Source organism: Aethalodelphis obliquidens, unplaced genomic scaffold (genome assembly GCF_003676395.1).
Source record: "Aethalodelphis obliquidens isolate GAN/ISIS:26980383/991018 unplaced genomic scaffold, ASM367639v1 scaffold37, whole genome shotgun sequence".
NCBI lineage: Eukaryota > Metazoa > Chordata > Mammalia > Artiodactyla > Delphinidae > Aethalodelphis > Aethalodelphis obliquidens.
The window spans coordinates 14,029,359-14,043,702 of NW_020837981.1; the positions used below are offsets into that span (position 1 = coordinate 14,029,359).

Sequence of the window (14,344 nt, forward strand, 5' to 3'; positions counted from 1 at the left end):
GGCCCCTGCCCTCTGTTCATCCCGAGGCTGGAACCCACGCTAGGGGCTGGACCAGCAGTTCTCGCCCTCCTTGACGTCCCCAAACACCCACTACCCAGGTTCAGCCAGCGAGCTCCCCAGCCCCTGGTCCCCCTGATTTCAGCTCTCTGAGCAGAACCCAAGCAGAAGTGTCCTAGGTCCCCCACCACCTTCACCTCCACCTCCAAGAGGAAGCTGAGCCCAAGGCCTGCTCAAGAGGGTAGCCCCAAGGTGGCCTTGGTGTGACCCATGCCCTATCAGGACCACCCAGAAGGCTCACCTTCAGCAGAAACGCCCGGCAGCCACCGCTCCCGCCACCAGGCCCTGTGCTGGCCTCCCTGCCTCTGTTCCCTCACAGCTCTGACCCCACGTGCACACAGACCTAAGCCCCCCTACCCTTCCTATACCCATCACAGCCTCCCATCCTCCTGCACACCTGCCCCACGGGAGCTAATTCCAGCCCTGAGTCCAGATTAGAACTGCCAGGACAGTCTGGTGAGGTCAGTAGGGGCCAGCGTCCCGGCGGAGGGGTAATTACAGGCCCCTCTGCCAAGGAGGGAAGGAGGCCTTTCTCCTGCCCTAGAGGTGCCGAGGCAGCGGCTCTTCCTCTAAAAGCAGCCGAGCTGGGGGAAGAAACAGGAAGAGGCAAGCAGAGAGGGAGGGTGGAGGCGGCGAGAGAGGGCAGCGTCTTAGGCCAGACATGGTGGGCTTTGGCGCCAAACAACCTGCTCTAACGCTGACCGTGAACACGGCACCTAACCTCTCTGCGCTCAGTCTCCACCTCTGTAGAATGGGAGCATACAGTCGCCACGTAAGGCAGACCCGCTCACACGAGCTCTGGCAGATGGCACTGTATGCATCTCATGGAATCCCCACCACAGCCTCCTGAGGTGGTGCTGACGTTGTAACGCCGAGGACAGCAGCTCAGAGGGGCTAACTAACTTGTCCGAGGTCACGGTTGCAAGGCAGCAGGGGCCGAGCCACAGCGGGAAGCCAGAAGGGCACAACAGTGGGCAGGCGTGTAGCACCCAGGTGACGCTGGCCTGGGGGACGCAGGCAGGGAGCAGGGGCCCAGCCCAGCACCCGCCCTGCTGTGTCCCCAGGTGCCTCGTCTCCTCCCTCCCCCGCCTCACCCATCCACTCACTGCCTGCTGAGCGCAGAGGCCGTGCTGGGGACCCAGAGCTGAACGAGACACGATCTCAGCCACAGGGAAGCGTCCTGTACAGTGAGATTAGAACTCTGCCCGCTCAACTCCGCCCGCCTGTCCCTGGGCCCGGGGAAGACGCACAGGGCGGTCCCGGCCCCCGCCCCCACCCTCACCTCCCGCATCCAGGTGCTGAAGGGCCTCTGCCAGGAGCCGGCCTTCTCCAGGTGGAGGTACGCGTTGAAGAGCACCAGGCAGACGTAGCGTTCCAGGTACTGCAGGCTCCGCAGCTGCAGCCTCCGGGCCTCCCGCTCTGACTTGGCCGCTTTCGCCTAGAGGACGGACGGCACGGGGCGGGAGTCAGAGTTGGTGCTCACCCCCAGCCGGGGACACTCCACACACGCTCTACACACATACACCCGACTCACACACTCACAGACTCTCACAATCGTACACACCACACACACACACATATACACACACACACCTCACACACCACATGCCCTCGGTCACACACACCCCACACACAACACAGTCACATACACACACTCCACACTCACACACAAACCATACACACACACCCCGACATACTCACACACACAGAGACACACTCCCACACAACACACACACTCTCCAAGGCTGGGGACAGACACAGAAAGACCACAGAAGCAGGGTCAGCAACAGGGGCGGGAGCTCAGGGAGGGACAGGCTGGGATGGAGGGTGGGGCATCCGTCTTTTGAACGGCAATCCTGAGCACCTTCTAGGAGAACAGGCCATGCTAGGGAGGGAAGGAACAGCCAAGTGACTAAAGGTAGCTTCCCAGAGAGCACAGGATGCAGCTGGGCCTTGAGGGCCTGCGTGGACTCGGATAAAGACAGCGAACACCACACGGGGCGGCCAGAGGTGAGGATGGTGCCCAGCAGGTAGGGGGACCGGGAAGGGGCTGGCCTGGCTGGAACAAGGGTGTGAAGGGACAAGACGGGAACTGGGTTGGCCTCCAACTGTGGAAGCCACCCTGGCGCCAAGAAGTCTACCCTCTAAGCCAGCTTCCCAACCCTGGCGTGCAGATGCCTGGGCCCCACCCCGGACCAATCAGACGGGAACTTCCGGGGGGTGGGCCTGGGCACAGGGACAGTGAAAAGTCCCCGGGGCCATTCTAGGGAGCCAGGGCTGAGCTCTGTGGCTTTCGCACCGGGGAGCCACTGAAGCTTTGAGAATAGGAGGGACCTGTTAACGGAAGACTCGCGGGAGACTAACGCTCAGAAGGAAGAGGCCTTACACGGGGTCCCCTCCAGGTCCTCCTCCGTGTCGGGCCCAGTGGGAAGGCGGGGGGACGAGGCCCAGGACACACAGAGCCAGCTCTCCCCCTGCCGGGTGGCTGCCACCATATCTGAGCGTGCTCCTCCAACCCACCGCAGAGGGACCGTCACCCTAGGGGGGAGCCCGGGGGACTGAACGCCACACCTCACCTTGCACTTGCACCCTCCCCCTGCTCACCCACACCACCCCCACCCTGGCCTCCAGCCAGAGCCCACGGCAGCTCTCTCTGCTCCAAGAAGAGGATGTGGCATAGCGGCCATAACTTCAGGCAGCAGGAACACCCAGGGGAGGGCACAGCCAGTCCCCGGGCCTCTGGGAACCAGGAAGGGCAGTCTCCCAACAACTGGGTCACAGCTGGAAGCCCTCCCACGTAGGCACACGTCAGCCTACACGAGTCTCCTCCAGGCCGCTTCAGGAAGGCTCCTGGGTAGGCCCCCGCCCCAGACACGACACGACCCACAGCCCTAAGAACCGCGAGCTGGAGTGGGCTTGCCTGTGGGACCTGGAGTCCTGCACCTCCCACTTCTGCCTCGGGTGACTCAGCCTCTGAGGCCTCTGCCGTCTTTGCCCCCAGGGTCGTGGGAGTGGGCGGTTGGCCCACCACACCGTCCAGAAGGAGCTCTGGAACCTTGGGGACAGCGAACAGGGCCCAGCTGGGGCAAGGGGACCACAGCCAGCGCCCTGACTCCCTGGGAGACAAGACTGGGCTCTGGTCCCAGCTCTGCCATTTAAACTCTCAGCCCCACGTTGCTGGAGGTCACATCGCTCAGTAAAGTATGGCATGAGGAAGCACCTATAAACCCCGGGGGGCCACACGGGTCCAGCCAGTCACAGAACGGGGGCCACAGCCATGGCACAAAGGTGGGTCACACACAGGCCCTGCCCGCAGACACTCGTGGTCTGGGGGAGACAGGGGACAACTGCCAAGCACCCAGTGCAGCCGGACCACGGGATCGAGGCAAGGCAGGTCGTGGACGAGGGAGGGCCTCCAAGACGAGGAGGATTTGAGGTGCCCTGAGAGGGGGAGGAAAGGGTCAAAGAGTGAGGTGGGTCCCAGGGAGCCAGAGGGGGAGGGGCTTGTAGCAGCAGGGGGCCCAGAGCCAGGCAAGCCCTGACCCTACAGACAAAGGGGCCAGCGAGGGCTTCTGGATGTGAGGGTAGGAATGGCCCCAAGGCCACTGGTGCGGGAAGTTGACTGGGGCCGGTAGGGGCAGGACGCCTACTGTTTTAAGGATGGCTCAACCAACCAACTGCTCAAAGAAAAGCAGTTTTGCTTAGAAATTAGGCAGTGGACCAAAAAAAAAAAGAAGATTTTACCTAAATACAAACTGCGGCCAATACAGCATGACTCTGCCTGTCTCTAAGGGTGACTATTTCATGCCGCGCGGCGCTGGGCATTCACCACCCGATCCCTTACGCTGCTCCCCAATCTCCATCCAAAGGCTGGGAGCCTAGTTAAACACATTTTCTTAGAAAGAAGGAAAGGAATTCACCCACAGTGCCACCAGGCAGAGTCATTTTAAACTACTTTCAAGAGCTCAGAAGTAACTTCCTGTTGGGTGTGAAGAGGTCTCAGCTCGGGACTTGGCCCCGGGCGCAGAGCCACGGCAGCGCTATCCTCTTGGTGCCCCTGCTCCAGAGGGGACAGAAGCCTGCTGCCCCCAGAGATTCCAGCAAGGATTCTGAGGAACACCTTGGGTGGAGAGGTCAAGTGATTCCTTCCGAGACCCTGCTGGCAAGGTAGGGTGGAATTATCTCTAAATTCAGACCACTGGGTCAAGGTGACGCCGGACACCCACCGGAAGGTTCCGTGGGCGCTTCCTGCCCGACCACAGTCTGTGATTTGAGACAATGACCCATCTTCCTAGCAAAGCCCTGGTTTCCTTAAAGTCACCCCAGGTTGGCACTGTCTGGGCAAGAGGACAGGCCAGCCACCTCCAGCAGATAAAAATAGTGGAGCTGTTTTTAGATGGCCTGGCAGGCCAGGCTGTCATTAGCTGTGGTGGAGCGGACAGGGCTTCCTCGTCCATTGGGGGCTAAGCGCTAAAACAGACGGGGCCCAGGGAAAGTGGCCAGGGCCCTGGGTTCGTCAGGCCTCTCAAGCCTCCAGTCTGCCCAGCATCAACGCGGGCCCCGAGGTGCGCTGCTCCTTGCTGGGCCACTTGGGAGAGGCCCATGGAGGCAGGGCTGGAAAGCCTCCCCGGGTGTGCCCAGGCCCCCTGCATGCAGGTGCCAGGCTGAGCACAACGCACGCAGATCTGATGAGGAGATTCTAATATGCCCTCCAGCAAACCCATGAAGCAAGAGGGACATTTCATGGTGCAGATGGGGCTCAGCAAGGTCACAGAGCTCCAAGCTGGGACATGAACTCCAAAACCCCAACTCTCCTAACACCCTAGGCCTTTCCACCACTGTCAAGTTCAAGTGCTCCCTGCCTCACTCTTTCTTCTGTACCTTTACCCTCTCTCTTCCTCCTGCCTGGAATGCCCTCCCCTCCGCCGGGGCTGGTCGCGTTCAGCTTTCCCTCCAGGCCCTGGACAAGCCACAGCTCCCCTGAGGCTCTGAAGCATCCAGCCCCACCTCGCGCTTCCTAGCCTCCTCTGCTCTGCACCAGGTCACTAACTACCGCATTACATTCCATTGCGAGGGCTTCTAATTGCTTCTCCAAGGCATGACTGGTCTCCTCAAGACAGCGATACGCCGGGGCGGCAGGCACCAGATTACAGCCAGCTTTCCATCTCCGCCTCCCTCCCGCCGCCCTGAGCGTCTGACTAGGACCCAGCGTGCAGAGGGTGCTCAGCTGGTCAACGGGCACTCACTCCCTGGGTCATGTCGCCCTTTCAGTGTCATACTCTCAGTGTCATCTAGGACCGAGCTTCCAGATTCCCTGGGGACCCCCATGTGTGCACCTGTGCCGGGGGCGCTGGACTCAGACGTGCAACCACTGCTCAAGAGCTCCGCGTGGACAAGGTTCGGGCTCCTCAAATTCCACAGCACACTCCACACGGGCCTCGGGACCGCTCCCCAAACCTGCCCTGCCCACAAGCTCGCCATCTCACAGGCGACTCCCGCTGCTAAGGCCCAAACCGACATCCCTCCTCCACTTCTCCCTTTCTCAGCCCCACATCCAGCCAATCAGGGAATCCTGTCAACTCTATGTCAACACACCCCCAGAAGCTGCCCCCTCTCACGCCCCAGTCAAGCCACCTCATCTCAGTGACGGCATCTGACTGGCCTCCCTGCCACCGCCCTCAACCCTGCCCCTGCTGTCTATTCCCCGTGCGGCACCAGAGTGACCCTGTGGAACCTGCGGTCATTACTGGAACCTCCCTGCTGCCCTCTCCCCACCCGCTCCCCAGGAACAAGCATGGCCTGGCGACCACCGCCCTCCAGCTGAGGCGGGGTCCAGACTGGGCGGGCGGCCCACAGCCCTCAAAGATGGTCAGTTTCTAAGGGGCAGGGTCCCAGAGCTCAGACGCCACCCTTCTTCTCAAAATTGAACGCCACCCCTCTCCTTGGGGGCTTTGCATGAGTCCCTGCAGACTCCATCCTCAGGCCTGCATGGGCTTGAAGGGCCTCACGTCCAAGGATGCTTTCCACGCCTAGTCCCCAGAAGGGAGAAAGAGGCCCTTGCCCCAGAGGCGGGTAACTGATTTTTCAAAGATGTCATATTTTGATCAGCACTTTCAAAGCATGAAGGGGCTAAACCTGGCACCATGTGCTTCTCTGATGTTCGTCCAACAAACACCGGTCACCCTTAGACCAGGCTCTGGGATTCAGTGCTGACCAGACACGGTCCTGGCCTCAGGATCCCACTGTCTCTACACATAACCAAGGTAGTCAGCCTGGTGTCCCGGCCACCGTACACCCCACTGCCACCTCACCGGTACCCAGGCAGGTGCTCACCGCCACCCCTCACGGCAGGTGGGGCAGCAGTAGTGACCCCGGGTGACAGATGGAAAAGCAGAGGCCCAGGCAGGTCAAAGTGATTTGCCCAAGGTTGTGCCAGAAGTTACTAGCAGAGCCTGGGCTAGAACCAGGGTTTCCGACCCCCTGCCAGGGCTCTTCCGGTTGCTGGAGAAGAGCGCCCTCTCCTGGAGACCAACGATGTGGACAAAGAACCAAAAGATACAGAGGTGGTAGAGGGGGCGGCTTTCCTATTTAATCACACAATGACTTATGCAACTGTCCGCTTTCCATCCGCTCGCTCACAGGCAGACATCTGTGAAGCCCTACTTGTGCCAGGCAGGGTCTGAGTCAGGGTTTCAGGAATGAGCCCTTGTACGTGGAACAGAGATGAGCAGCAGAAAGAGGCGCCTTTAGTGACAACCACGAACTTGACAATGACAGCAATGAGCACAGAGGCAGGGTCTCAGGAGACGGAGAGGGTGCGGGGGGGAGGCGGGAGGCAGGGAGACGGTGGGCTTGAGATCTGAACCCCTCCCAAACCACTGAAAATCCCAAGCCTGATGGCGCACATTCAGAAACCACGCCTGGCACCCTGTCAGTGTTCCCCTGACGGATGCCGTTGCACAAACCAGCACAGTCCCCCTGGAGGGTGGAAGTGGCTCCAGCTCAGCCGTATGATGGGAACGAAGGGAAAGCAAGGGAGGTCTCAACTACTGAGAACATGAGCCTACTCACACACTCTCATACTCACACTTACACACACAGACCCACACCCACACACTCCATCTGAATGAAAGCTGCTCACCAATCCACTGGCTCTATTTTGGCCTGGTGTGAAAGAGCCTTGGGAAGCAACCCTTTCCTTCCATCATATTTTACGTGACAGCTCACAGCATTCCAGGGTTGCTCTAATTGCAGGGCCTGAGACACTTTACCTACCAGGATGAGGTCTCCAGGGAACAACTTTGGCCATGCCGGAGTCTTGGAGAGACAGAGAGAGACCCCACTTGGGGCTCAGGGCCAGAGCTCTCTCTCTCTACATTTCTCTTAAGAAATAATCTTCGGGACTTCCCTGGTGGTGCAGTGGTTAAGAATCTACCTCCCAATGCAGGGGACACGTGTTCAATCCCTGGACCGGGAAGATCCCACATGCCACAGAGCAACTAAACCCGTGCGCCACAACTACTGAGCCTGTGCTCTAGAGCCCGCGAGCCACAACTACTGAGACTGTGTGCCACAACTACTGAAGCCCACGCACCTAGAGCCCATGCTCCACAACAAGAGAAGCCACCACGGTGAGAAGCCCGCGCACTGCAATGAAGAGTAGCCCCCGCTCACCACAACTAGAGAAAGCCCGCACAGCAACAAAGACCCAATGCAGCCAAAAATAAATAAATAAATAAATTTATTTTAAAAAAAGAAATAATCTTCGCCCTTGCGGTGCTGAGCTGGATCTCTCTGACCTCTTAGCAACTCTGCACCAACCCAGGGCAGTGCAACCAGGAAGGGCTGGTGGCGTCCTTGCCAGCCCTTTTTTTTCCTGCCACAAGAGAACTGTCCCCTGGGTCATGGCCATCACAGTGAAGGAAAGGAATGCAGGCCAAGGAGTTGGGAGACTGGTGCTAACCCTGCCTCCAGCTGGTCACAAAACTTCATTAGGCCTCAGTGTCCTCCTCAGGAAAATGGGTCTAATAAAACACACCCTCACCTCCTCACCAGCTGCTCTGAGGATCAGAGGAAAGAGAGGGAAGTTCTTAGAAAACTCAAAAAGCACGGCTCAAAGTTAAAGCATCACAGTCTATAAAATAAATCTCGATTTGGGACCAAAGGACGTTTTACTTCTCTCCGTGTGGTACCTTCACCTCAGATTTTCCTCAAACTCCTTCTGAAGGGACAGACAGGAGACACATCAGACTGTCTCAAACACAGAACTAACAGAATTAATGTCACTAGCCAAGGCTAAGGAAAAATGCCCTTGGCATTAATGATTCTAACAGGACTTCCTTCAGGAGCCCTGACCTCGGTTTCTGTCACAAATATTTTCCCTTTCCAGGCCCAGCAAGAAACACACTCATTCACCCGATGGTGTCACCCCTGTGGGCTGGGGGCCCCCTGGATTCTCCTCAGTCGGGGGCCCAGTCTTCTCACCTCTATTCCAAACTCATGGAGTGGCTTAGTTCAAAGGATTTTCTCTTTCTTTTTTCCTATTGAGGCATTTTTAAAAATACCCTGAGCACTGTGGGCCCCTCACACACATGGGGTGATCAGGCCCTGAGCCAAACTCACTGCCTCTATAGGAATGGAGGAGGCATCACGGGCTGCAGCCCCCAGAGGCCAGGCAGCCTGAGACAGGCCTCGGCAAAGAGAGGCGTCCAGACTGCTACACCGGGGAAGGTCTGTCTCCACGGAAAATGTGTGTGCAGGTTTGGCCCCATGCCCTTCTACAGCCAAGACCCGAGTGTGGGATGTCTTCTTGTCCTCTGGGCTCCTCCCCTTACTTAGGCGGGGAATACAAGGACAAGGACCATGGCTTCCAGGCTTTACGCTTTCCCCCAGTGGGGCTGCAGATGGGCAAGGGAGGTGAAACTGCCCCCTCTTCCCTGGGCGGCAGTGTGGCACAGTGGAGAGGGTCTGATCTGGGAGTCGGGGGCTGGAGTCGTGCTCTCCTCCTGCCATCATCTACCAGCTGTGTGCCCTCGGACAAGCCCAGGGCCTCCCTTCCTCAAATGGAGGCAACGTTACAAGCTGACTCGGTCAGGCACAGGCACACAGGGAGGACTGAGCCAGACTGTGGATGTGAAAATGTATACAGTCAGCCTGGCGTGGACACCTCCCAGGCTGGTTCTGAGCCTGGCGTGGACACCACCCAGGCCCCACGTGTCCTTGGCCCCCTGGCCTCCAGCAACTCCCAGCCTCCCCTCATGAGCCCCTCCATCTGCCCTCTCCCGGCCCACCCCACCCAGTCACCCCCAGGCCCTCATCACAGACTCCAGTGCCATCCGAGTCTGGAGGAACGTTAGGGCTTACTGAGTACCTCCACTCGGCTATAGAGAAGTATCTCCCAAACCTCCCCTGGGGACGGGTAAATCCAAGGGCCTGCCTTCCTGCCCTCACTGCATCTCGGGGACGGCTCTTTCTGGAAGTACAGCAGTTAATTAATGCAGAGGGAATGAGAGAGCCGGTGTATCAGCATTTTGCAAACCCCCAAGGAAATAAGGAATCCAGGGGATGACCGCCAGCAGCTGCCAGGTCACAGCAGAGGCCACAGGACCTTCCGGGCCCCCGCGGCAGCACACGGCACCACCCGCGACTGTGCCGGCCAAACACCAAGCCAAGTCCGATCAAGCCTCTGCTCTACCCATTTACAGGAAGCACGGGAACTGCGACACAGGCTCAACTAAACCCACAGGTGCAATCGGCAAGCTCCAGCCTGTGGGACGCCCGGGAAGATAACCTGGTTACCTCGTCACGTTCACTTCAGGGGAGGAAAGGAGGAGAAATGTTCTAGATTCATTGAGACTTAAGGGCCTCATGAGCCAAATGCCACCCGTGGATCTTGTGTGGGCCCTGCTCCAACTGCAGAAATACATCGTGAGATCAGTAAGAAAATCTAACACTGACTAGGTATTGGAGGATGAGAAATCACTGTCGTTTTAGGTGTGATAATGGCGTTATGATGGTCTTTTTTTTTTTTTTTTTTTTTTTTTGGCCACGCCGCAGCTTGCGGGATCTTAGTTGCCCAACCAGGGATCGAACCCGTGACCCCTGCAGTGGAAGCACAGCGTCCTAACTCCTGGACCACCAGGGAAGTCCCTATGATGGTCTTTTTTAAAAGATCCCTTCTTTGATGGATATGCTGAAATATTTATAGAGGAAGTAATATGAGGTCTGGGACTTGTTTCAAAATAATCCAGTTGGGGTAGTGGGTGGCACTGGTAGGGCTTCAGATGAAATAAGACTGGCCCCGATTCCTGAAGCTGGGAGGTGGCCACACAAGGGTCTGTGAAAATTATTCTCCCTACTTTGAATTGTTCTGTTTGAAATTTTCCAAAATAATTAAAAAAAATAAGTTCCTATTTTTCAACTCAGTCAATAATCCTACTTCTAAGAATCAGCCTCAGAAACAAGCCACATGGATGGCAGAGCAGCATGTGCTGTGAGGCTCACGGTACCATCACCGGCCCAGAGAACAACAGGAAGTAATCTCACGGGCCACCTCCACAGGAAGAGCAGGCGATGCCGCAGTACATCCACTCAACCAGGTATCATGCCGACATTACACAGGACGATGTAGAGGCTCTTCAACAGACAGGCTGAAGTGTCCACGAGCTCAAGCCATGTATTAATGAGCCTCTCCTCATTCTACTAGGATCTAAGCTCAGTGAAGCTTCACTCACGGCTCCATCCCCAGACACAGGACAGGCGCTCAGCAAGCATGTGCTGACGGAGCACATGTTTAAGTGGAAGAACGTCATCCAGGTGAATGAGCAGGCCAGCTTGTGTACACAGCGCGATCACCCCGTGAGAGGAAGTGAGCGCACAAGCACAAAGACCAGAAAGAGCAGCATGTGCTGTGAGGCTCACGGTACCATCACCGGCCCAGAGAACAACAGGAAGAGAAGGCAAAACTGAAACCGTCCCTGGGAGGCTGGGTAATGGGCTACTATCATTTCCAAAACCACAAACAAGCTACAAAGAGTCCTCGTCGCTGTTGTGTGACTTCGCCGTGCAGACGGAGACTTACACACACTCTGAGCCCTCCTTTCTGCTCCACGACAGAGCAGCAACCCCCACGTTCTCCCGCTCTTCTCCACCAAGGGCCCTGAAATAGGTTTACAGCTGGCAGAAGTCACTCGCCAGGTTCCAGGAGCCGTTTTCTTAATTGCTTGTGATTAAGGTGTAAGCTGACTGCTGGACCTGGCGGGGCCAGGGAAGGGAAAGGCACTGTTTGGGGGATCTGGGGTGCAGGGCAGGAAGCTGAGGAGTGCGTGCTGCTGACAGTCTCAGAACCCCAAGGCTGTGGGATCCTGGGAGGAAAGCTTCTGATGGGCAGAATGTGGACAGGACCTGGAATGTTCCCAGGCAAATGGAGCCCATGTAGGCGATACACCCCCAACCTGAGCCTGGGCTGAGGTCCATTTCCATTCAGAGGTCCTGGGTGTCCAACCAGGCGAACGAGAGTCACTGCACATGCAGCACCTGGCCTGTTCTGAGCAGACAGCTGCAGGCTCCACCGGAGAGCAGCCAGGGGCTTCCGGCTTGAAACCAGAGGGCAGGGGTCTAAATAAACAGCCAGGTACCAGGGGTGAGACATGGCTGCCAATTTCCAGAGGAGTCAGTCCATCAGAGGGAAAGGGTAGAGGAAGCAGCTGCCTCTGGAGCCTCAGCAAGCCCACCACAGCCCACCAGGGCAACGTGGACTGAGACCTGGGGTCAAGGGCATCGTGGTCAGGGGAGGGGCTCGGGGCTGGGAGTGAGGATCTTTGCCTCTCATCCCTGATCTGCCATCAACTCACGTGGGGCCCTGGGCAGTCCGCTCTCCTGCTCATCTGTAAACAGAAAGGTCACATGCTCTCTAAGTCCCCTTGGCACTAAAATCTGAGAGTCTGTTCAGGGGGTTTGCAGCTAGGAAGAACATCACAGGACACTGTGCCCTACAATGATGCTTGGGACCGCCCATTTTCGAACATTTACTGTGTCCTTCCCACACACAGCGCTGCGAGGAAGCACCATTAATCCAGCCTGTAGGCGCGGGGACAAAGGTAGTCAGAGAGGATGAAGATGGCCCTGTAGGAACCCAGCGCCTTCCAGCGCCCACATCCTCGTTCCTTCCACCAGTCAACCCAGGACAATCTAACCTGCTTCCTTCCCATCCACACGGGGATTGACGGTCATAATTAAGTCCATTCCAGGGTCCACACACACACACCTAGCTGGCCAGATGCCCCTTCAAATCTGGAGGCAGCTGGGACAGCTCAGATCACCCTGACCTCAGGCAGGACAGGGGCTCTGGGTCCAGTCAGGCCTGGGCGAGTGTAGGGTGACCCTGAAGGAGGCATTCTGCCTTTCTGACTAAAGTAAACAGTGGCCTCGTCGCAATTCCCAAATCTAGGTCTATGACCAGTCTCACAACTCCGCAGGAATTGAGAAATATAAATCTTTTCAAGGACTGTCCTCTATTCTGAGAACACCCACCTACTTTTCTGGTACTAAAATAACCTTTCTTTTCTAAAATGCCAACCATGTTAGATGGTAGTTGGGTTTTTTAAATTTTTGCTTCTTTACTTCCTTCCTTCCTTTAAAATGAACACATTTAACAAGGCTACATGTTGGCAACCCTTGAAAGATCCTTCCCTTTGTTAACACTGGTCTGTGAAACCTGGGCTAGGAACACGGTCTTTGGATTCTTTCTTTGTTCTCTAACAGCACCTCCAGGCTGGAAGGCGTCTATGATTAGACGACCTCTGAGATTAGTGTCCTTATAAGAAGAAATACCAGAGAGCCCCCTCCCTCCCTTCCCTTCTCTCCGTACACACAAAACACACACACACACACACACACGCACACACGCACACACACAGAGGCCATGAGAGGACACAGTGAGAAGGCGGCTGTATATAAGCCAGGATGAGAGCCCTCACTAGAAACTCAATCAGCCAGAACCTTGATCTTGGACTTGCCAGCCTCCAGAACTGTGAGAAAATAAAGTTCTGTTGGTTAAGCCACGCAGTCTGTGGTGGTCTGGTATGCCAGCCCAAGCTGACTAACACACTTGTGATACCCTCTCTCCCTCCCTAGGTTTCTGTCTCCCCGTGACAGGGCAACACTGTATGAGGCCAATATTACCCTGATGCCAAACCAAACACATCATAAGAAAAGAACTCTACAGATCAATAGCTTTTATGAATTTGATGCAAAAATCCTCCACAAACCAAACGTAGCAACATGTAAAGAAGATCGTACACCAAGACCAAGTAGGATTTATCCCAGGGATGCAAGCTTGGTTTAATTTCCAAAAATCAATTCCAACAATATACTATACCAATAGAATAAAGGGCAAAAACCAGAGAATCATCTCAATGGATAGAGAAAAAGCATTTGACAATATTTAACATCTCTTCATTAAAAAACACAATAAACCAAGAATGGAAGAGAACTTCCTCAAAGGATATCTGTGACAAACCCACAGCTGATATCATACTTAATGGTGAGAGACTGAAAGCTTTCCTCTTAAGATCAGGAACAAGACAAAGATGTCTGCTCTTGCCACTTCTAGTCGACATTGTACAGGAAGATTTTGCCAGGGCAATCAGACAAGAAAATCAAATAAAAGACATGCATATTGGAAAGACAAAAATAAAATATCTCTACTTGCAGATGACATGACCTTGTATACAGAAAATTCTACGGAATTCACTAAAAAAGTAAAAGTATTAGAACTAATAAACGAGTTCTACAAGGTTGCAAGATAGAAGACCCACATACAAATATCAGTTGTATTTCTATACAGTAGCAATGAACAAACTAAAAAAATAAAACTAAGAAATCAATTCCATTTATAATAGCATAAAAATAACAAAATACTTAGGAATAAATTTAATAAGACAAGTACAAAACTTACACTCCAGAAACTACAAAACATCATGTAAGAAATTAAAGAAGACCAATATAAATGGAAACATACCTCATTTCTTCATGGATCAGAAGAGTGACTATTGTTAAGATGGCAATCCCTGGGACCTCCCTGGTGGCAGAGTGGTTAAGAACCCTCCTGCCAATGCAGGGGACATGGGTTCGAGCCCTGGTCCGGGAAGATCCCACATGCCACGGAGCAACTAAGCCCATGCGCCACAACTACTGAGCCTGAGCTCTAGAGCCCACAAGCCACAACTACTGAAGACCGCATGCCACAACTACTGAAGCCCGCGTGCCTAGAGCCTGTGCTCCGCAA

At 55.5% G+C, this 14,344-nt stretch overlaps 1 protein-coding gene across 8 annotated transcripts in view; it reads right to left on the reverse strand.

Moving 5' to 3' along the window:
• The window catches only part of PALD1 (phosphatase domain containing paladin 1), a 97,497-nt gene that overhangs the window by 15,781 nt on the left and 67,372 nt on the right, over positions 1–14,344 (reverse strand). For all 8 annotated transcript variants that reach the window (XM_027129998.1, XM_027129997.1, XM_027129996.1 and 5 more), the window contains one exon: positions 1,340–1,495. In XM_027129998.1, the coding sequence (XP_026985799.1) occupies positions 1,340–1,495 (156 nt within the window). The remainder of the gene's footprint in view (positions 1–1,339; positions 1,496–14,344) is intronic.